Source organism: Drosophila innubila (genome assembly GCF_004354385.1).
Source record: "Drosophila innubila isolate TH190305 chromosome 2L unlocalized genomic scaffold, UK_Dinn_1.0 4_B_2L, whole genome shotgun sequence".
NCBI lineage: Eukaryota > Metazoa > Arthropoda > Insecta > Diptera > Drosophilidae > Drosophila > Drosophila innubila.
Window position 1 is genome coordinate 11,391,166 of NW_022995372.1, and position 24,597 is coordinate 11,415,762.

At 39.5% G+C, this 24,597-nt stretch overlaps 3 protein-coding genes and 2 pseudogenes across 7 annotated transcripts in view; all 5 read right to left on the minus strand.

Annotated features, from left to right (window-relative positions):
• Positions 1–4,611: 4,611 nt before the first annotated feature.
• On the minus strand, positions 4,612–6,790 carry LOC117779807 (annotated as a pseudogene).
• Positions 6,791–7,477: 687 nt separating this feature from the next.
• Positions 7,478–11,192, minus strand: LOC117779809 (annotated as a pseudogene).
• Positions 11,193–13,499: 2,307 nt separating this feature from the next.
• LOC117780161 lies at positions 13,500–14,852 on the minus strand. Its single transcript, XM_034616586.1, has 3 exons — positions 13,910–14,852; positions 13,717–13,845; positions 13,500–13,649 (listed from the first exon to the last, which is right to left on the minus strand). The coding sequence occupies exons 1-3, from the start codon at positions 14,780–14,782 to the stop codon at positions 13,596–13,598; spliced, it is 1,056 nt and encodes a 351-aa protein (XP_034472477.1). The 5' UTR covers positions 14,783–14,852; the 3' UTR covers positions 13,500–13,595.
• Positions 14,853–15,223: 371 nt separating this feature from the next.
• On the minus strand, positions 15,224–15,612 carry LOC117780162 (male-specific sperm protein Mst84Dd-like). The gene has a single exon (XM_034616587.1). It carries the CDS (start codon positions 15,505–15,507, stop codon positions 15,334–15,336), a length of 174 nt encoding a protein of 57 aa, XP_034472478.1. The 5' UTR covers positions 15,508–15,612; the 3' UTR covers positions 15,224–15,333.
• A 1,694-nt stretch (positions 15,613–17,306) lies between these two features.
• The window catches only part of LOC117780159 (protein hunchback), a 43,499-nt gene continuing 36,208 nt past the window's right edge, over positions 17,307–24,597 (minus strand). The window contains exons 4-8 of one of the 5 annotated variants that reach the window (XM_034616585.1): positions 23,709–24,471; positions 22,799–23,553; positions 21,416–22,228; positions 20,872–21,319; positions 17,307–19,763 (exon numbers count right to left, since the gene is read on the minus strand). In XM_034616585.1, coding sequence (XP_034472476.1) covers positions 17,601–19,763; positions 20,872–21,319; positions 21,416–22,228; positions 22,799–23,553; positions 23,709–24,471 — 4,942 coding nt within the window. In that variant the 3' untranslated portion in view covers positions 17,307–17,600. The remainder of the gene's footprint in view (positions 19,764–20,871; positions 21,320–21,415; positions 22,229–22,798; positions 23,554–23,708; positions 24,472–24,597) is intronic. The other 4 variants (XM_034616582.1, XM_034616581.1, XM_034616583.1 and 1 more) reach the window with 4 other exon arrangements.

Below are 24,597 nucleotides of genomic sequence, written 5' to 3' on the forward strand. Positions count from 1 at the left end.
TTGTGTGTGTGTACTAAATATATACACAAGATGTACTAAAATGAGTCTACTTCTCTTATCAATCTGATTGAGCAGTTTATCAATAACTATTGCTAAACATGTTTACATGCACGTACTAAAAAATGTACTAAATTACATCGAAGGTCTTTTTTTTGAGCAGATTTATATCTGATATGGCGCTGATCTTAATTTGGCATACATGTACTATAAATGAGGTGTGTATCTTAGTATCTATTAGATATGTTATCAATTGATTGAGTGGAAAGGTGATCAAAAAATATGATCTAAAAAGAGTCTCGCCTATTTTAATACAAGTACTAAAACAAGAAGAAAATGCTCTCTAAACATGCATGTCAACTGAACAAAGCAAGAAAATCTGATCTATATGTGTACTCAAATCTGCGATAAACTCTCTCTGTAAATAAATACTTTAGAACGTGTACTAAAAAATATGATATTTAGAACATGTATTACTTTATTTAACTTAATTAAAAGAATAGCTAACGAAAATTTAATAAATTTGCTAATAAACTTTCAAAGAAAATTACCCAACGAAAACTACAAATATTACGTATACGCACACACACATTTATGCTATATATTTTTGATCATTTTGTTATTTTTGAAAAGAAATGGGAAAATTAATTTGTTCATCTGCAAACACAAAACGTGTGAGCACATTGTGTATCTATTGGGATTGCGAGAGAAATGTTTTTATAAAAATAACACAGGCGGAGAAAGATAGATATAGAAGTAGACCGCAAATATGATCGGTTTATGGCCCTATGACAAATAGAGACATTTCTCCCAAACCGTCTGAGCTGGTCTAACGTATCTTTGAGTCATTTTGCATGGATTAGATGTGCAAATGAAGAGCAGTGTTTACTTTATGATAACTGTGGATTAGTTAGTGCAACTGCAATATCGGTTAATAGTCACCTGCTTTCATATATATATAAAATATAGTTAGATATGTAGAGTCTATACTCATCCCATACACAAACACCGCGCACGACAGAAACCGAGTACTGAACTGGAAGATTGCCCAACGCAAACTAATCTATAATTCAGAGTGCACACGTGGCACACGGTGCTGAGTTTTTCCTACAACATTTTCAGTTTTCAGTTTTTTGAGTTGACGGAGGAACTTTAGATGGGAACAAATTTTGTTTCAGCCAATATCTCGCCAGAGAGTGGATGGAAAAAATGACTGGCGCGTTCGCTTGTTGTGCGAGTGTGTGTATCTCAAGGCGGTCAACGGCGTCTGTGGTTTCAACTTGTTCTACACATCATCACACATACGCATGAAAAGTTTTTCATTTTTCCCATTCATTTTAGCCTGCTCTCAGTTGTTTTTTATGTGCGGTAACAGGGCGAAAAATGTTGCGCGAATAGAATTTTTTTCAGCTTTTTTTGATTTTTTGTTCGTTCTCATTCTACGCTTTGGGTTGCAGAATCACCATCATTAGCTATGATTTTACTAATTGAAAAACTATAATTAGTCTCCAACAAGACTTTGTTTACAATTGTTTTGCTTAATTTGCGATATTGGCGGTATTTTCAATTTTTTAAACACATTGCGCTAATTGAAGTCAATACAACATATTTCCAACTTTTCTTTTGAAATTTTCAAGTTTTCACGCACAAAACACATGCCATATATTTTATAATACTATACTAATTTCACCCCTAGGCGAGAAAAAAGCTTCTTTTCTAAAAAACAGATCTATAACACAGTACGTGGAAAATGTGTTCCCAATGGTTTCAACTACATTTTTCTATCTGTTCTTCGTTTTTTCTTCCTCGTTGTTGTTGTGTCAAAATGTGTGCCAGCAAATTTTATGTCGCTTCTAAAATTAAATCATCATATGCATTTTGCGGTAGCTTTTAACCGATATTATCAGAGACTCTGCATCGCATTTATATATATATTATATACATTTATTTCAGTGATGTATATATGTATGAGGCATGGTGTGTATGTATGTATATTTACTTTCGTTCGTAATAAAATTTCGCAATAAAATTTTATTTGATTTCTTAATTTACTAGAGCCTTTTGGCTTCGATTAGCAAATGATTTTCGACTGAGCGCGCTAGAAATTGTCAACTTTTTGAATGGGGGGGCATATGTGGACTCCAGAGAAAACTGAGAATCTTCGTCTGCACATTTTAAATGACGATAGCGACAATGACAACGAGTCTTTTGTCGCCGAAATAGCTTCTAAACGATAGGGATGACTATATAAACAACAACAACAATAACAATAAAACAATGTGAATAATACACGCCCAACAAATCAAATCATATACACTCGTATATATTCTCTTATGCTTTAGTATAATAATAACGTTGCCTACAAATTTCTATCAAGAAAATTAGAAATTTTGTTTACGCAGATTGTAGGAGTTGTCCAAAACCTCAGAGTAATGTACGCTTTATGATCATGATCAATAATTATCTCTCTGTTAGGTTGTCATCACCATTAGCCTTAACATTTGCATTCAATTAAATTTCCTATTTCTATTTACAACATTTTGGCTTGCATATCTTTTCTTTGCATTAAAATATATTAATGGTGCATGGGCACGTCAATCTACACTAATCAAATCGGCAAAAAGAAATAGGAAATACACAGAAATATACTTACATATATATGTAATTTTGATGGAAAAAGAATACAAAAGTTCAAGAAATATCTTCTGAGTAACGATAACAGAATACCCTAGCTTAGGGGATTACACTAAGGAAAAAAATAATTTTGTATATTTTTATTGTGTAGCACTTTAAAATATATGAATTTAATTATTTTGAAGTAGAACACGAAAAAAAACTTGTAACCGTAACTCGATTCAATTCAGAGATTTCTGTGAGATTTACTTTTCGAGCTTGATCCGATCAAAAAATGTCCTCATCATAGAGAGTTACACATGCGCTACATATTAATTACAATTTGAAGAATACAGTAAATATATAGTTTTGCATTGAAATATATTGATAGTAAATTGTAATCTAAATAATATATTAACAAATTATTTGTTTTTCCTCCGGTTTCTTAACCAAATAATAGGTTGATATTCATACTTATAAATACAATGCCTCGTTCATGTGACTCATATACCCGCATTTAGTTCGTTTGTAAAAGAGTATTATTGAGAAAAACAAGAGAAGAAAACAAGAAAAAACAACAACACCTCGTATATATATTATATAGACTGTGTATTTTTCATATACTGACGCACACCTTGTGTTTGAATATTTAAAGATGTTCGAAAAGGTGTATGCATTAATAATAATTGCATTTCTACTTATAAATATGATACGAAGGTTGGCAAGGTCTATGCCATTGGCTGTCTGTTGGGGAGTGTATGAATGACTATAGAGCTATGCAACTATTTTAGTTTATCCTTTTCCAATCAACTGAGAGATCGTGAGGAATAAACACAGAGAGGAATAACAGCAAACGGTAATAACGCCAATAATTCTGACAAGTTGTGGTGACAAGTGCAAGATTAGAAGACCATCACCAATGGGCAACAATGTAGCCGGTTGAAATAATGTCAGAGAATAAGAGAATTTAGGAAAACCAAAGAGAGCACCACCAAAAATAACTCAAGAGTTTCTCTCCTGTTCTTCAAACTATTTTTATATATTCAGTTTAAGATAAACAATTTTGAGATTCAATACCTGCTCGAGAGCTCTTTTCAATTTCCTTCGAAATCAGTTGAAGTGGCATGTCAACGTCACGCACTCTTATAATATCCTGAAATGAGCTGCAGGCAGGAAAGTGGTATTAATTTTAATTTTTCTTAGTTTAAACTAGGGACAAAACGAAACTGAAACAGTTAAAGGGTATAAACCGATCGAAGTTGGTAACATAACTTTAAGACTTCACTAGAACGTTTGATTTTACTCCCTTTAACTAGAGAAAAAATTTTTAAAAATAATTTACAAAACTTGAATGCAGAATGAATAAGGAGATTTATGATTAAAAAAATGACATTCTGCTTGAATATCGATTCAGTTTTGACAAAGTTATGGAAGTTTGAAGTTGGTCAGACTTTGACCTAGCAACTTCATACAACCAAATTTTTGTCATATTTCGCATGATTTTTTTACAAAAAAAGAAACGTCTAGAATCAAATTTAAAGTGTAGTTTTATACTAATTATAACATAAGAAGTTGATTAAAAGTGAAAACTTGAGATTAAGAATTTTCATTTTCAAAATTTCAAAGGGGGACCTTATCATTGAAATCGAGATTCAAGAGGCCAATATGTTTTTTTAACAAAATAAAATAAATTAAATGCAGAATGAATTTAGAGGCCATTCCATGATCAAAGTGATATCTCATTGAAAATCGGTTGAGTTTTGACACAGTTATGGAAGTTTAAGTTGATCAGCCCCTTGTCCTAGGAGCTTTACAAGTCAAAAGGTTTGTTTGCATATATTTTATGATATTTAACCAAAAATAAAACGTCTCAAAATCAAATTTAAAGTGTTGTTTTAGACTAATTACGATATAAGGAGTTCATTTTAAGTGAGCTTCTTGAAAACTTGGGTTAGTTTGTTCGTTCTCGTTTTGATTTTCTAATGTAAAATAGAGCTGATGTTACCTATTGTGATCATCCAAGCTGGCTGCTAATTGATTTGGCCGTGTCCGCTTTGCGTTTCTGGAAGCCGACGAGCCGCCCGATGTTAATGGTTGACTGGATGATGTTGTCGATGATGCAGTTGCCACAGACAGAGTGTGACTTGCTGCTGCTACTTAAATTGGTTGAAGTATTGCTGCTGATGCCACTTGGGCCAAATATTATTGCCGCTGTTGTTTGTGGGACGAACCTGCGCCCGAGCTATCTAAATTACTTGTATTGCTATTTCCCGGAACAGCCGGATGAATCCTTTAAGACGTGGCTGCTGCTGCTACTGCTTGAGGCATGCAACTCAGTTCCAAACCGCCGCCCAAATTGCTCGCCAATTGCAGTTCTCCAAAGCACGCTCCGCTGAACTTGTCGGAGCCGATGTGCTCAGGTTCTGGGCATGATTACTGTGCTCCCCAATAAGGCAGCAGATATGCCGCTGCTGCTGCCACTGCAGACACATGTGGCACTGCGCTGGGATGCGAATTGAGGCGCTGTTGGCCGGCATACTGGAGGCGCTGGGCATATTGCTGCTGCTTTTGCAGCAATATTGTTTGTTGTTGCTGCTGCTGCTTGTGGCTGCGGCGGCTTTCTTTAGAGCCTTGTTTTGATGACTTTGAGGATTTCTCGCGACGACGCGAGGATGAGGAGGACGACGATGAGGCTGATGAGGAGAAAAAAACTATTGTCTCGATGAATTGCTGCCACCATCCTTATCCTTGTCCTTGCATAAACCAGAGCTCGACTGCTTTCCAATGTTTTTACTATGTTTATCCTTATAGCTGCCACTCGAGCTGCTGGCTGATGACTTGCGCTTCGAATTGGTCCCATTGCAACCGCTTACTTCCAGAGCCAGGTACCGTGCTGCTGATTGTATTGCCACCGCCAGGTTATTGCCAGCGCTGCTGGCATGCGTGGATGACGTAACATTGCCGCTGATATTGCTAGTTGCTGGCTGCTGACGACATTATTGTTGCTGCTGCTGGAGCCGCTGCTGCTGCTGCTGCGGAAAATGCCGGCAGTTGACGTACTCCCAGCAACTCAGCATTAGAGGAGTCATGGGATTTGGCAGAACCGTTGACGTCGCCGAATTGTTGCCTGATGACAACGAAGATTTCCTGATGCATTTGACTTTCGTTGTTTGGATGAGGATGAAACGTTGCCGCCGCCACCGCCGCTTGAAATGGTTGTAGAGCTTGCAGCCAGTGTGCTGCTTTGTGATTTTGATGCTTGTCGCTGAGGTGGATGCTGAGTTCATAGTTCGAATCGATTTCTTCTCGAGCAGATATACGAATCGGCAGGAGGTGTCATGTTGTACGGGTTTGTAGGTGGCATGGTTTTGACAGTTTCCGCCCTTTTCTGCAATATATATGATAAGGCATGAGTGAATAATATTAAATCAATTGAAGCCCCACATACGCACCAATTTACTATAATGATGCTGACAACCGCAGTATTTTTTGACATTATCCAAAGCAGTTGCCAGCCTCCTCGCAGAGTAGTCCTGCTTTGGCGCAGGTCACATGGAATTGTTGCTTGTAATTGGCCTTGTTATACTGCATACAAGCACTGACATTAATGATTTGGCTTCCCAACTCCAGGCAAATATAACAAGCTGAATGAATAGAATAAAGTTAGTGATTGGATTTAAATAGGAAATTTAATCATTCAAATGTGACTCACTCTTTCGAGGTAGCGTTCCTGCGGTATTAATGTCAGTATAATGGGCTCCATAGGTCACATTACCAAATCGTATCTCGCATACAGGGCAGGCACAAACTACATGGGCCCAAACTGCTGGTATCCGTCTTTTTGAGGGCACCATCTCGAGGGGGCAAATCTTTTCTACAAAGGTACACGGGATGTGCGCTCCTGAGACTCGCATTTGCGACAATACCATGGTCCAGTGGGGACGGTAACGATGCCATAGTGATGCCTGATGCACCGCAACGGTGCAGTTTTGTCAGTCAGTTGAGTAGACGAGCGGGTTCTCCGGCCACCCCCGCTCGTCCGAACAACATAACAGCCCGCACCATTTCCTCACACGTCCAGCCTAAACTTCTAATTTGATAAGCTTTGTCTTGCCAGGAGTGAATGGTGTCAAATGTTGCTGCTGGAGTCTAACAACTCCAGTTTTGCATTTAGTGATGAAGGAATTGCGTTTATTTACAACTGCAATGAACAACAAATTTCAAATGATTAGACAGGTTATTTATTTGAAAAACTACTTGGAATTTTATCAAATTGGAGTTGATTGTCTTAAACTCTCTTAGTATCCAAAATCGATTAGTTTTTATACCCGGCATCTCCGACCTCTTATGCTGATATAAAGCCATGTGTGTCTGTCCGTCTGTCCGAATGAACAAAAGGATCTCTGAGACATAAAAGATGAGATACCAAACTTTCACTTACAGACTTCATATATACCCACTCAGATCAAGTTTTTTTAAATTTAAACCACGCCCTCTTCCGACTCCCGCACAGCGTAGAAAACCACCACACTCACAGTAATTAAGAGTATTCGTTTTTTGTGATAGTTAACGTTATCTATTATCCCACTGAATCGCATCAAGATCGGACAAGCAGAACGGTAGTTATGAGCAAAAAGTATTCAGTGCAAAACAAGTATATTTCTTTAAAGTACTTTTATATATATTGAAGTAAGTAACGGTATCCTATATCGGGATCTCGACTACAGCCTTTCCGACTAGTTAGATATCGATCTGGCAAAGACTCACAATTTATTTTATTGTTAATTTATATAAGAAATCAACTAATAGGTCAAGAATCTTAACAATAATGAGTATATTAAGCTAATTGACACGCGCGAACAGCCAATCAACCTGAACGAGCCGCGCCACAAATGGATACGAGGCACTGCAAGTAATAGCTTTGCGAATGATCGATGCCCCGTCGAATGTCCATATTGGCATGCTGCCGTACGGCAACAATATAAACTCGGCAATATCATCGATATACCATTCGCAGTGCAGAAAATGCATCAGTCGGTTTTAGCTGCTGCACTGGCAGCTTCGAGATGTAAGGTCCCCAACTGGACGACCTCGAATTGATAGAGCATAAACTCGCACACGGTTGAATAGAATTCGGTGCAGCGTTGCAACAGCGCCGGATCAAGTAGCGTTATCTCGCTGCATGTCTCTTGAGCTGTTTAAGAGACAAATGTAAAGCATATAAGAATTAACAGATACAGTGGAAAATTGTAAAATTAAACAAATATGAATAACAGAAATCTATACGGGCCAAAACTTTCTAAAACTTACCGATTCAGTTTGCGTAACTGCTTCTCCCAGCGCTCCTTGAACTGGTTGTTGCGATTGGCAGCGCGAGTTGACCTAATGTGGCTTAGTGTGATCCAGTTCATCAATGAGCTTCTGCAGCTCCTTGATGGCGCGTACCTTTTGCCGATATCGCTGAATGGCCGGCAGATAGCCCAGATGATGGGCCTGAAGGGTGAGGAACCAGCATTGTGTTTGGAAGTTCACATTCTGCACAGGAGCAGCAAAATCTCTCGCCAAAAAGCTCTTATATTCCTCCTCGTTAAACCGAATCTTTGTGTCTTGTTCAATGTTGACCAGGGAATTGTTGTAATAATGGAAATTGGGTTCAATGCGATCAAGTTTGATTTTGACAGAGAGTTGTTGGAGCACGCTCATCAGATTAATGACAAAGCCATCGCGGGCAAGCAGCTTCTCATCGCTGGCAAACTGAACACGACGATCGTTATGACGCAGGATTTTGGCCACATAATCCAAAGTCTTGGGACGACTGCTCGCATTGACACACAGCGAATGGAAAACCGTGTGCATGTGAGTTCTCATCGAGTGTAGTTCTTAAAACGAAAAGCAAATTTAGAAACAAATTTGTGGAGCATGAATTTCTGTTACTCACCCAACGTAGACGCGATGTGGCGGCATCCTCCAGCTTATTCTTGGTGCTAAACTCGGCAAACTTGACATTCTCTTCGGCGAAAAGGGAGACGGATAAAAGGACCCAGGAAGCTGCATTTGACAATTCACGTCCGGGAATCTTGTGCACATATGCGGTATATAGTTGGGTTGACGTGAAACCAAATCCGCAATGGGACGCGCATTGCCCACCTTGATGACAACCAATTTGGACAGCCATTCAATCTGTTGTGTGTTTATCTTGAGCTGCAAATGTTACGTTGCATGCCACTGAATAAACCACGCAGCACCTGACCAAATATATTATCAAAATCTCACGCTGCTGATGCGTTTCGGCTACCAGATCGATGAGGAATGGCCTGCTAACACGATCCATATACATGAGTTCCAATAAAGTCGATTGGTCCAGCGGAAAGTTCAGATTCTGATGGATTTTATCGGTGAGCACAAGAACCGCCACACGCATGATGCTCTTAAAAGCCAGTGTTAAGACCTGCTGAGTGCTGGCAGTCTGTGCCTGATCATTGCCCTTGACTCGCTCCCACTCGGTGTGATAGTTTTGATAGCAACGGAGCAAATGAAGCATCACATTGTGCTTGGATGTGGTTACACATTATTGAAGAGAGGGCACCGCACAGGCAACACATGCGTCGCTGGGCGTTATTTCGCTTTGGCTGGGCGTGGCACTGGCACGTTGATCCTCTTCGGTGTTGCCACTGACAGCCACCGCATTGGCCAAGATTTCCTGAACCTCAGTGTCATCGCTTTTGATCTTTTGGCTGAGGAGAATTCTTGTCGTCGGCGCCATTGGTGTCCCCAAACCGGGCAGGGTTGGCTCATTTTCCACCTTGAAGCTGTCCTCCACCTCGTCGTTGTAGAACTTAAAAGCGGTCTCGAGCAGCACATTCGTTATAATTGGCTCAAAGTCAAATCGTAAAGCTGGATACTGCTCCAGAAAGCTGGCAGTCTGTGCACAAATAATGGAACCACTGCCAAACTCATTCCAAGTGGCATTCAACAGACGTGACAACATCTGCTCATGACGCTCATCCAGATTCCTGACTGTGGATGATGTCTTGCTGACCATTTGTTGTATTTTGGCTCTACATTGATCGGCAAGACTGTGGGCAGACACATGGTGTGCGGGCAGCATTTCCACGTCTTGTACAGGAGTTGATGCCACTGATTTCATATCGACATCGCTGTCAGGTTTACTGGTAAGATCCGACCATGTCATCGCCGCTTTATCGCCTAAATTGCTAGCTTCCACGCCACTCGAACTGGCAAAACGTTGCGCACCAAACGCGATTCATTTGGTGATGTACTTTGAACACGTTCCGTTGTGGTTTCTCGGCGGTCAAAGGGGCGGAAACTGGGTTAAGGACACTGTTTCTGGCCGCCAAGGTGCGCAGACGACGGGCGCGAATCTGCAAAGACAGCTAGACAGTTAGACAATGTGTATATGTATTCGTATCTTGATAAAAACTGAATAGATTTTCAAACGGAATGTCATTTTGATCATGATTTCGCCTCTAAATTCATTCTGTATTAAATTTTTGTTCATTTTGAAAATTTAATTATTTTCAAACAAGTTTCGATTTCGATGCTAAGGGTCCCCCCTTTGAAATTTTGAAAATTAAAAATTTTAAATCGCAAGTTTTCACTTTTAATTATTTTTATATCGTAACTAGTATAAAACAACACTTTAAACTTGATTCTGAGACCATTCAATATTTTGTAAAAAATCATGTGAAATTGAACGAAAATTTGGACTTGTAAAGTGGCTAAAACCGCAGTCTGACCAACTTTAAGCTGTAATAACTTGATCAAAACTGAACTGATTTTCAAACTGATCATGATTTGGCCTCTTAATACATTCTGCATTCAAATATTTTGAAATACGTTCAAAAAAAATATTTAAAATTTTTCAAAATTGATTTTTTTGTATCGTTACGTACCGGTACTGATACCGGAACCGAAAGAAAAAAAACTGAAATATAACCTTTTACCGAAATAGTTATTTCGGGACGAACCGGAACCGAAACCGTAACCTAAATTTCTTTCGGTTTGATTCCCTGATTTTATAAATTATTAAAGTTGAAATCACAGCGATTTGATTTTTCAGAGTCGCAAAAGTCAGTCTTTAAAAATTGATTTCAAATTATAATATTTTATAAGATTTATGAAAAATTTAATACAATTTATTTGAAAATATACAATTAAAGTTGGATTTATAGATTTAGTTAGCAATTTATAAAAATGCCTGATAATCACTTTAAAGAATAAGAAACTTATTATCACCAAATAATGAGGATTTTAATTGATAAACATGAAAATCAAGTTTTATTTTATTTCAAGTTGTTAATTGTTCAAAATTGGCAACACTGATTAGTATATGGTATATTTTGTGGTTACACTTGCCTCTTCAGCCGATAGCTCCGTTGCGATGTGATCTGTTGGCATTGTCTGCGTTTGCAGCTGCTGCTGTGATTCTTCAGAAGACTGTTCCACGGTCACATCGTTAGCATTCGACTGCAACTGCGACTGTTGTTGTTCTTCTTCTGGTTGTTGTTGTTGTTGATCTTCTTGTTCATCCATTGGTTTTGCGATGGCTCCTCTTCCGGCATGTCTCTTTAACCAAGTTGAGTATTTGCTACAATTCGTTAGCTATATTATGTGTTTTTGTTTGTTGCGTAGTTGTTCCTCTGCTGCGCCGGGTTAACGAACCAAACAATGAAAGCCAAAAAAATAAGAGAGCAGAAGAGAAGAAAATCAGACTGAGTTGAAGAGACACGACTGCATTTGCCTCGCGCATTTAACAAATAAACAAAAGTCCAGCGGTCAACGTCAAGTTCACGAGAAAACAATGATTCGTTCGCTGCGCAGCATCTGTTTCCTTTGTGTTTTGTGTGATTTCAAGATTAACTACGCACTAGTGACTTGTCCATTTCTGACCTATGACAAAAGATAAACCGACGGCGACAACTATATTCTCACGTTCAGCAGCTGCATGCTGCAGCAAACTTGCCTACTATTTTTAGAGACAGCATTTATCTGATTGAAACGCAGGGCAAGTGCGGAGATTACAGGTAGAGAGTGCAGTGAACGATATCATAACAAGTGACAAGAGCGTGTATCGATAACACATCGATACAAATGCTTGCACTGCTCAACAGACTTAACAGTAATAATAATGGGATTATTAACACTGAAGTACAAATGAATTGGCTTAGTTTATACGAAAATCATTTCATGAAATTGTGAGGCACCTATCAACTTATCTTTTTTGCAAAGTAATTAAAGTTGCGTTTGTAAAAGATGTTTGCTACTTTTGTTACGTTTGATTATGCTCAAACTACTGAAGGCTTTTATTATACCATTATGTAAACTGAGGTGATATTTTTAATTTAAGATTCCATAAACGCCTCATGGCTAATTTCGTTAAATGTTTAAACTTTAAAGTGTTTACCTTATTTACTTACTAATAATGGGCACACTACTTTGAACAGCTGATCGATATAATTGTTCTCAAGAAGAGTTAATTATTCATACCACTAATATGTCTGCCAGTTAACTAACATTATTACTTAATTGAAAGTAAAAGCTTTTTTCAGGCAAATTAAACCACAGCCTAACAGATACATGCCAAATGTTTATAAAGCTCAAACATTATTATTTAAACTTATTATTATTTAATTATAACCTTTTTTTCGAAGAGCCCCAAATGGAGTGTGAAAATGATTGTTTTCAAACCCTTAATCCCACACACAATTATTGCATATACAAGAGCAAAATTCAATCTGCGCATTTCCCAAGGAAATCATAGAAAAACAACAATGTACCTACATAATATAGGGTGAAAATACGCACATCAGTGGTGTATTGTTTGATATTTTTGATGCTTACCTTAAAACTGTGACTTTCACCTGCCGTCGTAGTTAGAGATATTCATGAAAATTTGTAATGTGGGCAAAGTCTATTGCATTTTGTTAAGCAGGTGGTAGGGGTAGGCGGGGACTTTGACAACGTTTACCGTCGATTCGTTACTGATCGCAGCGCGTTGTGCCCTCAAGAGGTTTGAGGATGACGGACAGTGACACGCACAAAATTTCTCTTTGTTCTGACGACACACTTTCTGGCTCTAAGTCGGCCAATATGTGATTAACTTTATTATTTGGATTCCCACAATCTCGTATCGAGATGCGTGTATGCTGCAATGATTGCACACGTTTGCACATAGAGTTATTAATTATTTCTACTTTCAATTTTTAGACAGTGCGTCCGTCAAACTAGAACTAGGATTGTTGATGTTGTATCGATTGGACAAGCTATCGGCGACAATACTTAAGATATCGATATTGCGATGTTTTGCGTTATCAGCTGAATGACAAAGTGCCAATTAGTTAAATAGTTAGTAGCAGAAATTTAATATATGAAGGAAACTAAATTAAATATGATAAGTCAGCAAAAATAATAATAATTTCGAGCAACTTGCTGTTATTATTGATAGCAATAATGCATGATATCGATAGGTGCATAGACACAAACGATGTTTCAGCACTGTGTCGCCACATAAAACATAAATACGCCACCTATTAGAGATGGTCAAAATGCTTGCCTTTATTTTATCCTACTTCGCGTTTAAAATTTTCATGAAATTATTAATTTATTGCAAAGTTATTTCAATATGTAATTTGCATCACTTAAAATTTAAATTAAGCAAACGCGCCTTCATTACTAAAACAAGCTGGCAGCACTGAACTAAATTTGTAAATCAGCTGTGCCGTGCTGAAAAAAGTTGGCTAGTTTTCTTTTAGATATTTTCCATCGCTATTTCAGCTATTTTTCAGATGCTCTCCAGCCAGAAACAACCATCTTTCACTTAAAAAGGTTAGCAGCACTGGACTGTAGGGTGAAAACAGAAACAAAATACGTTTCAACAAAGGAAAATCAATTTACTTCATATTACAAAAATGTTACAATTATTTGCGGAACCTAATTCAAGACCTAAAAGCTATCTGTATACATTACTAGAAATCCGTATATCTCTGACGCAGGCTCTGGCGTTTAGCAACGTGATGCATCTGTAACAAAAGATTGCGTTTAGTTCAAATTGAATTGATGAATTTTATTAGAAATAAACAAACTCACTAGACGTTGTTGACGCCGTTCACGGTTTTTCTCGTAGGCCTTTAAAAGCGTTGGACACATACGTCGAATGTACTCCTCCGATTCCCAGAACAGACCTCCCTGATTCTCATAGCGTAACAGAAATTCCACCTGCAAAACAATAAATAATAAATGAATTATCAAATAATTGTCGATTTTGTTATGGGATACTTACTTTGCCCGCCTTGGTCTCTTTGCCTAGGACACGTTCGATGCCATTTTCTGGCTTAAACTTTTTATAGAAATCTCCATCGCTGTCGTTGTTCTCTTCCTCGACCTCCTCGTCCACCATCTTTGACATATCCTCGATGTTTAGCAGGCCATCTCGTAATCGCTCTCCATTCTCTTCGATACGCCTGACAAATGTGAGCGGATGCTGCTTTAAGTAGTCTTCCGCTTCGGCAATTGTTTTGTCCAGATTGAATTCCTCTTCTACCTCCTCTTCCTCGTCAGCATCGGCATCAGCATCGAGCTGTTCATCCTCATCCATGTCCATGCCATCACAGCCAAGATTTGGACCATCTCCTCCGTGGTTCTGAGAGGATTTCCATTTCTTTTTCACACGATTGCTGCCGCCATCGTTCTCCTTGACGTCTGGATGAAAACGCACCTTCTTCAAACGACTATCGCAGTCGTCTGTGGAATTGGGATCCTCCGTAGCGGCCTCATCATCAGCCTCGTTCGATGTACTTGACTCAGTCACATCCGTTTCAACCAGCTTTGTTTCCTTGAGGTTCTGCGAAATGAGTTTTACTTTCGTTTCGAATGCAGCGCTCGCAGCTGTTGTGTTATTATTGATGCTGTTTGTTGTTGTTGTTGCTGTTGCTTTGCATGCAGTTGAACTGTCACCTGCGCCGCACGCATCCGTCCCTGGTTCACCTGACGTCGGCTGCTCTTGCAGTGCAGCGGAATCCCTGCTGCTGTTGTCTTCTGTCTCCGCTGCGGGCTCAGGCGTTACGCTCATTGTCTCGACCATTACACACTTTCTCTGCATTGATTTATCGAGAGAGTCGCTGCCACCAGAGTCATCGTTGGACTTCGTATCCATGTGTCAGTGGGCAGGTGCAACGCGTCCTAACAACAATTTTTACTGCAAAATAACAAATCAGTTAAGTGAGGAGCTATCTGGTAATTGCCATTCCGATAGACTACTTCGATTATAAAACATTACCACAACCGCTGGTGCTGCCAACTTGTTTCACAATCATCGGTTACTCCTTAAAATAAGTCGATTATCTATTGACGCGATTATCAATTGGCGCGTTCTCCATCCAATTAAGTTTGTCGTTGAAATATTTTAAAGTTCAAGAAATGATAGAAATGGTATGAATAGCATTTAATACGTAAATGATTTACGATTTTGATAACTTGTTGGTTGAATAAGCTTAGACGGTACTGTTTATACAGGTAACAGAATTTTAACACGACCCCTTCCCTTTAAGTGACCAAATCTGCCTTAAAAATATTTGAAATAAATAAATTCTTTATATATAAACTATGGATTTTATTGAATATTGCACACTTGTTACATACTACTGAATTGTTAAATTTTATCCCTGGTGCCATCAAGCCTATTTTCCTTCTAAGCCAGCTCCATTTTTAGCATGAACCACAGCGGGGGCCACCACAACAACCGCGATACGGCGGACAGCACGGAGAGCAGCTGGTCCGGCAACACGGACTCGTTGCACATCCTGTCCAGTAATTATAACAGAAATTTGTGCACTGAATGGACGCGGGTGAACCGCAGCAGCCACCTGGATGCCAACACATTTTGAGAGCTTACGGAAAAAGGTAAGTCGGCCTTAGGAAATGGATCTAAGAGATAGTAACAGCTTCCAATTATGTACCCTTGAGTGTCCGCACTGACGCCGGGAGCTAGTTTTTGAAAAAAAAAAAACATTAGATTTGTTTTCTTTAAAAGTTTTCCAATATACTAACCATACGTTCCAAAAGATTTAAAATATTGGCAACAAATATTTTGTTGTGCACACTACAAAGATCAAAACAGGAATGTATTTTTGTTTGTTTCGTAGAGCCTTTTAAGGTTTGGGTTACTTCATGGCCTTCTATTTGAATTTTTTAAGTGATGTAAAAATACAGCGAAAATTCAAAAGCTGTAATTTTGCTGAAGCGACTTAAAGTTTATTTTATTCGATTACTCTGTTGACGATCAATCCTTAATCCAGTTAAGAAAAACACTATTAATGATAATTATAAAGTTTTTAATTGAAAATATGTTCAATTTGAATACATTTTATCATCTGTGATCATTGCGAGCAACGATCACAACTCACAATAAAGATAATAATAAACATTTGCCTAAACTCTGAGCCCAACTCTTTTTGTTCTGATAATTATTGTTATTGTTGTTTAAGTCAAATGCCATTAATTTACATACTTTTTGGAAAGTCAAAAGGAAACAGCTAAAAATTGTAAATGCAAATTGTTTTTGTGTATTTTGTATTTTTTTTATTATTATTATTTGATTCCTTTTTTATTAACAATTTTTTGTTTGCTTTGTACATTTTCTTTGTTTAAATTTATGCCGTAAATGTGTATGTATTTGTGTGTGTGTATATATATATGTACATACATGCATACATATATACGTATACATATGTAGGATGTATTTATGCATGTACATATGTGCGTAGTAAACAAAACTAAGTTATTTACACTATTGTTATAGACTATTTAAATATATTCTTTTATATATGTATGTATATAGATAGATATATGTAGATACATGCATATGCATATGTATTTGTATATGTATATGTATATCAAAGGCGGTTGCGGTTGAATATAATAATTCAATTAAGTTTCTGTATACATTTTTATTTTCATTTTTTTTTGCTGAAACTGTATTTGTTTTTGTTTGTTTCATTTGTTTAAACTATTTAAATATGGCCCCGCTATTCCACATGTGTTCGGTTCGTTAGCTTATAGTTTATGATAACGTTTTAGTGTAGTGTACACTGTGCTACAATAATAAGAAACATAATAACAATGAAGTTAAAAACAAAAGCCATTTAATGTTTAATTTAATGATTAACTACAATTTAGTTACTTAATTACTTAATTAACAATGTGCTGCTGTTGTTGTAAAAAAAATCAAATATTATTGCAAATATTGCAAATTATTATACAGTTTTGTTTTGATTTTGCAATTTATTAGCTTCATATATGTTTATATTATTATATTCTTGCCTTTATCTTTTTTTGATTAAAATTATATTTTTTTTTTATAATAATCACAGTTCCCATTCAAAAACAAATTGTTTGTTGCAAGACTAAATTTTGAATTTGTTTTGTTTATATCTTCTTTTATTTCGATTTCTATGAAACGTTTTTTGTTTGTGGTCAGATTAACTATAGTTTTTTTTTTAATATATATAAATTTTTGATTCATTTCTGCTTACATGCTAGAAATATAAATTAAAGTAAAAGATACTTTTGCACCGTTCCTAAAAAAGATATTAGTTTTTAAGGATAACAAGAAATAACATCTGATATCCCTGCAGTTATCCACCGTTTAGTAAGCTCTTTTTCTATTCATTTTCCTTCTCTTCAAGGATATCATCTGCTTAAGAACAAACTTAAGGATATTTGAAAGTTAAGCTTGAAAGTGCAGGAACATGTTCCAACTGTCTGTGTGTGTTAGTAACAATTAAATAATAATATTAATTAGTGCTTAAACAAGATAACCCAATTGAAAAGCAACAACAAAACAAATTAACAATATCAAAAAATAAAATTAATAATAATAATAATTATAATAATATATAATTAATTAATTATAGCTAATTGTAGATTTCTATTTCTATGCTACATACAAAATAGTTACAATCGAAAGTCGCTGCTTACTTTCTGTAAATGACTTTGCCCGACTTGGGATTGACCAGTATCATTTTGTCCGTCTCCTCCATTGGCGATGTGGGCGCTGTCGGCACCGTGGGCGTGCCAGCTGCATTTCCACGCAAACTGCGACGTCGCAAACGATCGCTGATATTCTCGCTGCGCTCCTCGAGGAGCGATGGCTTCACACTCAACTCGCCATCCGTTTTGTAGAGTATGAGCTTTGTGCTGGGTTTCTTGACAGGTTCAGGCTCCGGCTCCGGCTCCAACTCCGGCTCAATCTCCTCCTCGTTCTCCGACTGCTGTACATTGGCATTAATGACATTGTCCTGGTTATTGTTATGCTCCGGCTGTTTGCTGTCCTCATTGAGTTGCTCCACTTCCGGTTCCTGTTCCACACTTATTTCCAGCTTATCGTAGCATGTAAAGAACTCGACGGATTTAAGTTTCTCACTCGCATTAAAATGCACCGCCGTGTGCTCCTCCAGCTCCGCCTCCTCCACAGCATAATAGTCACAGTGGGCACACTGCTGTGCCTGCTCGGCTGGCGGATTAAGGCAAGCATGCTTCTGTAAATGCTGCTGCAGTTGCTCATGTTGCTCCGTCTCGTAGGGACAATGCTGGCAACGTTGTGGCGCTGGCGCCGACTGTGGCATATCCACGGAACCAGCATCATCGCTGCTGCCATCGGCAGCCAAATCACTGGTTGCCACTGAAGCACTTGTCGATGGTGTGGTACTACTCTGACGTTCCTCATCCTCTTCGGCTTCCTGCGCCTTCGGAGGCGTCTGTTCCCGCACAATTGCCCCACCACCGCCATTACCCGACTCCAGTTGTTTTTTAAGTAAAGAGTTCTGGCCATCATAGTTGCCACCAAGATTCGTGGAGGAGTTGACGGTCGTCTGTCGCAGCAGTTGAGCGCCCAATTCATTGTCCACAACCCAAATGGTTTCGGGTCCGGCAATTTGTAGCAATTTAGGCGCCGGATACATGATATCCTCCTTGCAGTTTCGATACAATTGTTGGCACTTCTCCTGGTAGTGCGACATGTGCACCGCTCGATGCAGTTGGAGCAGAGTTTCTGCACCAGCACGATACTCGCAGTAGGCACAAATGTGCACCTCATCCGACTCCAGCTCGCTGGGCGCATGTTCCGCCAGATGTTGCTCCAGTTCCAGCTTGGCATTCCGCTCATCATTATGCTTCTGGGCGAAACGTGCCGGACAACGTGGACAGTAACTGATCAATTTGTATTGATATTCAGGTGGCAGCTGCTGCTGTGCCTGCAACTGCGCCGAGGAGCTCTCCTCCAGCTGCAGTTGACTCAAATCGATGGCCAGAGGAGCCGACGGCGGCAATTGTTGGATTTGCTTGGCTGCCGCCAGCTGAAGGGCCACACTGAAATCCAAGCCCAGTTGCGAGTTGGGGCCACTTGCTCCAGTTCCTGCTCCAGTTCCAGCTCCTGCCGAACTCAATTGTTGTTGTTGGTGGACACTTCTCATGTGGCTGCTCAAATGTTGCTTCTTGGCACAGACAAAGGTGCAGAGTGGACACTCGTATTGTGTGGGTTTGTGCAACGAGACATGGTAATTCATCTGGGATTTACTCTCCGATATATATGGACAAACGGGACACTTTTGTTGCTTGCTCTTCGTATTGTTGTTGTTGCTGTTGTTGCTGTTGGGCAAATCCTGTGCCGTGTTGGATGAAGTTGTTGTTGCTGCAGCAGCAGCCGGTAAACGTGTGATCTCGATTTGATCATTCTGTTGCAGTTGCAACAACTCCTCGGCACTGCCACTTGCCACAGCGTTAACGGCTTTACAGGCAGCGGCCCAATAGGCAGCGGCCGCTTGCAGATCCTGCGGCGTACTTGCCGCATTCACCACAGCGGCGGCGCTGGCGGAGAGCGGTGAATGCAACAGTTGCTCCAATTGTTTGCTGCTCAACAAATTGCTATTATTATTGTTGTTGCTCAATTTATTGTTGTTGTTGTTGTTGTTGTTATAGATGCTGTTGTTGTTGTTGCTTAGGTGTTGGGCTTGGGACTCATTGCTGGCGGCAGCGCCCTGTGGACGGTAAATGGGCGTGGCAGCGCTGTTGTTGTTGTTGCAACTTCGCTCAAGGGTCTCGATCCGAATATCCCCGGAATGCTTTAAGCGACAATGCCGCTGTAGAACGAAAGAGAAAGAGAGAGAGAGAAAAGGTGGTAAAAATTAGCATGCTGTCTCCTTTAAGGCAACAAATCTCAATGTATGCATGTATAAATGTGAATGTGTGTACGTGTATAGTATGTGTGTGTAATTTTTATGGCATAAGGATAAAACCCAATTGAAACACCCGCACCATTATGATCTTTTATAGTTCCACCTTTATATGGGGGGAAATGTTAGCATCGAATCGGTAAATGCATTTCATATTTTTTACAATTAGTTTTCGAGAGCAAGCAAAACTTTCACCAAAAATGAATTTCTTAAAAATAAACAAAATTAAAAATAATCGTAATCGTAATCGTAATCGTAATCGTAACCGTTATCGATATAAAAGCAAGACCAGACACCACCACATGTAACATTTAGCGTTAGGTTTCGTTTTTCGTACAAAATAAAATTGTTGTTTGCATATTTACCAGCGTTACTTAGGGGACTACAGACAATAGATGGTAAGATGTGATAAGACAAAGGACTTTCAGTAGCGAAACCTTTAACTAAAAGGATTTTAGATGAAGGCCGAAGTGTTCTATTAATAAAATAATTTAGCGGACTGCGAAGAAAAATCTCTATCGGAAATTAAGCAAATATTTTCATGGACTGTTACTAATGTATTAAAAGCTTCCTAGGAAATGTAGGAGATAATTTCAGCAAATAATCCCTCGAAATAAGTACCTGGACAGTATCTAAAGAAGAAAAAATTCTTTCCAGAATGTAGGGAATTTCACAAGCTATTATATTATAAAAAAAAAGCCGTTTTGTAAATGTAAGAAATAATTTTACGGACTCTTTCGAAAGGAATTTACAAAAGAATTTTTAGGGTCATACCGAGCCTTGCGTTTAGTTCTGTCATTTAAAGCTGAAAGTTCTTCTACTTAAAAAAAACAGCATGTTGAACACCACATGTTCTCCTAAACAATTTCCGATGCTTAGGATCATAACGAGCTCAATCTTTGATCTCTTTTTCGAAAAGGCGGACGGAACTCTCTAGTATTTTGGCGCTTTTGTTTGTTTTTTGAGGGTTTTTGGGACAAAACACAAACTGAAAAATGCAATTAATAACAAATACCTGGATCACATGCTTCCAATTTGACACCTGATGGCAGTGGCCACAACGATATGGCGACGGATCACGTCGATCTGTATCGTTCATCGTTAATAGACTGGGACTACCTGGACTATGGGTATGGAAACGTGTCGTTTGCTGGACGCCGGTCATCGTTTGTGGCAAATACGACGATGACGATGGCGGCGACGAGTGCGGCGAGGATGCGGCAGATGCCAGCGATGCGGATGATGACGATGCCGAAGCCGATGTCGATGTCGATGTCGATGCCGAAGCCGAAGCCATTGTCGATGCCGACGACGACGAAGATGATGAGAAAGACGAGGCTGGCGTTGTTTTGAGATTAGTAGAATGTAAACCCGTTGCCAAATAGATACCATCACCGGCGATGATTTGATTATGGGAATGAGTGTCGGTGAGGTTGTTGGATGTGCTGTTACTGTTATTGTTACTGTTACTGTTACTGTTACTGTTACTGTTATTACTGTTACAGAGACTGTAATTGTTACTGTTAACAGTTGTGGTACCCAGAGTATGAACCAAAGACTTAGCACCAGTTGGAAAAGTAGAAATAGGAGTAGGAGTGGTAGTTACTGGCATAGGCGATGTATTGGTGGTGGTGGTGGTTGTGGTGTTGTTGTTGGTAGGTGGTTTATTTGATGATGCTACGTAGCCGCCACTTGATGATAGATTCTTCCTATTATTGCCAGTAGCATCGTGCCTGTATCCGGTACCCATAACCACATTTGTATTAGCATTAGAATTAGTTGTTGTTGTTGCTGTTGTTGTTGTTGTTCCATCACCATAATGTTGACCATGCCGTGTTCGTGGTGATGTTAGCAGATCTTGTAATGATCTTGCCGTGCTTGCTGCTGTGGTGATTGTGGGCGACGTCAGACTGTCGGCACTTGCCTCATTTTGACTCGCTTTCTGCTCACCGTGCTCTAATATGGAGGCGGCATTTGCTTTAGGCGTTGCTGTCGAGCTTCCTCCACCAACTGTTACCGTTGATGGACACTTGCCACCTGCCAACGCCAAGGCGAGACCACTCAAAGCACTAGCATTGGGTGTGGGTGAGTGTTGTGCCTCTTGAATGGCACGCTGCAACAGGCCAGCTGGTATAAGGGAATGTTGCTGCTGGCCATTGCCACAATTGCTGTTGTTGTTGTTAGTTCCCGACGTCGGAGATGGTTGCGATAGGCACATCGCGGCAAATACTTTGTTCATATAGAGCTGTTGATTCGAACTAACCGACACCTGCAATGGTGATGTGCTGCTGCCAGACGATGAACCCTTCGGGAAGCACGACTCCTGATAGTGGATCTTCACATGGGCCAGCACTGCATCCCGATTGTGATGTCTGTGAATGCATACAGAATGAAAGAGTTTTAAAAATAAATGACCAACCAATATAAAGCCGTTTTTTATTTCATTTATTTTTACATATTTATTTTGCCTCTGTCAAACTTTTTTTTTTTTTTTTTTTTTTTTTTGATTAGGTTGCTTAATTTATTCCTAAGAGCTTAAAAACACATTTATGATGGCATGACGGTGAGTAACTGTTAAACTTCCAACAGTAATTTATTATCGACATGATTATATTCTGAAGAGTTCAGCTTGTTATTAAATGATGCCGAAATTTTAAAATTTGTAATACAATTCAGGATTCAGCAGAATACTTTGGATACGAATATGTCACCATTAATAATTCTCGATTTTTAGCACATTTTAATTGTTTATCAAAGCTTTAAAATAATAAAAAAAAAATATTTTAATGTGTAAATTGAATATTAAAATAGAATCTTGGGATTCATTTGTACATCAGCTTGAAAATATTTAATTCTTTTTTTTTTACATTCTAAATAATTGAAATCAAAGGCTTTTTCATAGTAGTAGTATTTTAATAGTAGAATGAGGGTAGTAAGCTTACCTGAAATTGCACTTGCGGCATCTGTAGAAGGTCTTCTTCTCGCTGCCCTCCTGATGCACTTCAGTGATGAGATCATCGCTGGGTTTGCCAGGCGGCGCTTGATGTGTCCTTTTCACAGGAGATATGGTCACTGATGGTGTAATCATCGTTGAATGATGCTGTTCCTGTTGCTGTTGCTCCAGCTGCTGATGTTGCTGATGCTGTTGCTTGGCCATTGCTGCATTCATCATGGTTGCCAGTAATGGCAATCTAATCAGATTATCCGCCAGTTGTGTTTCGTCCAAGCTGGTGGATTTGTTGGGTGATATGGGCTCTAGGGTGATGTCATGGCCAGCGCCAACACCGACCTTCTGGTAGTCCTTCAGGAAGGCCAACGATGCCACCTGATTGGGTGTCATTTCACCCGATTTCATGAGCTTGGGATCGCCATCCTCTTCAGTGACTTTCATCAGGGTGATGTACTTGTTGTACTTGGTATAATTACGCCTGCCGGTCTCATCGTTCATCAGGACCTTGGCCGTCTTGTGCGAGGGATCTCGGATGGTCTTTAGCCGGATATGCTTGGTAATATCCCAACGCCAATTGGAACGATATGAGCAGAGAGAGCACTCAAAAGGCTTCTTATTTAAATGTCCCACGATGTGGACATGAAAGCGGGATGCTGTTGAGGCCCAGAAACTGCAATGTGGACACTTGTAGACCTTCTTCAGCGAAGAATTGGCTGCCTCCTCCTCGGGCGTCATCTTTTTGGTTACCTGGAGTGCATGAGAGAGTCAAATTTCATTTTGACGCATTTGTCGTGCGTAGGTTTCATTCTGTGTGTTGAGTGTTGAAATGAGGTATATGGGAGAGGATGGGATGGATGGATTGCAGTTGGAATGGGCTGTTTCGGTTTCTATTTTTTACTTACCTCACCGTAGCCGGGTGCTGTCTCCACGCCATAGTAGCTATTCTCCTCATTGCTGACAGCCTGACTGCCTGGTGATTTGGTCAACAGATTTGTTTTATCCTGATGCACCACAGCGGCTGCAATTTCCTTAGCCGCCTTGTTCCAAATGCAGACACGTTGCTGTTGCACCGCCGCCTGTTGTTGCAACGAATGCGCATCGGATCGACGCTCACCGCTTTCTCCGGAATTCGAGTCATACATCTCGTTGGCACATCTTATGGCCTCCGCACATTGGGCCAGATGATGCAACAGATCGGTGGAGGATTTGCAGCGATGTCGACAGTGTTGACAGCGTGTCGATCCAGAAACACTCAAGTTCAATGCCGAATGCGATTGACGATCCTCATCGTCTTCGTCGATCTCCAAACGATCATCCGCATCATCCTCATGCAACGCTGCATCGTCATCCTCAATCACAACAGCTGAGGACTGACAACTCTTGCCGTGTATTATCGATTCGGATAGATACTTGGCCACATGTCCACACTGACAGATCAGATTATCATGCTGTGCTCCCGTCTTTAGCTTGTCGAAGAAGGAGCCTCCCTTCTTGGCCAACAGACTGCGCGACGATGCCTGCGAGGTGATCGTCGTCGCAGGTGACAATTGTGGCACATCCGACTTGTCCAGCATCTCGGAGATTTGTTTCTCATTGAAGAACATGGAGGCTATCTCTGTCAGCGAGCTGCGAGAGGCATTTGTGTCCTTGGACAGGTTCAGCACGCTTTGAATGACAAGAGATGAAGAAGGTAAGACTTTGAATAATAAGTTACCTACAAAACAATGGGTTTACACCTACAGATAGTTTCCCTTAATGGAGTGATTTCATTTCTATACGAAATTCTACTTG

Excerpts from the sequence above, each read along its gene's own strand:
- LOC117780161 (XM_034616586.1), bottom strand. The coding sequence starts at position 14,782 with ATGGATACGAAGTCCAACGATGACTCTGGTGGCAGCGACTCTCTCGAT. Across the intron at positions 13,846-13,909 it reads AAGAGACCAAGGCGGGCAAA|GTGGAATTTCTGTTACGCTA; the intron begins GTAAGTATCCCA and ends ATTGTTTTGCAG. Across the intron at positions 13,650-13,716 it reads AACGGCGTCAACAACGTCTA|ATGCATCACGTTGCTAAACG; the intron begins GTGAGTTTGTTT and ends CTTTTGTTACAG.
- LOC117780162 (XM_034616587.1), bottom strand. The coding sequence starts at position 15,507 with ATGTGTTGGCATCCAGGTGGCTGCTGCGGTTCACCCGCGTCCATTCAG.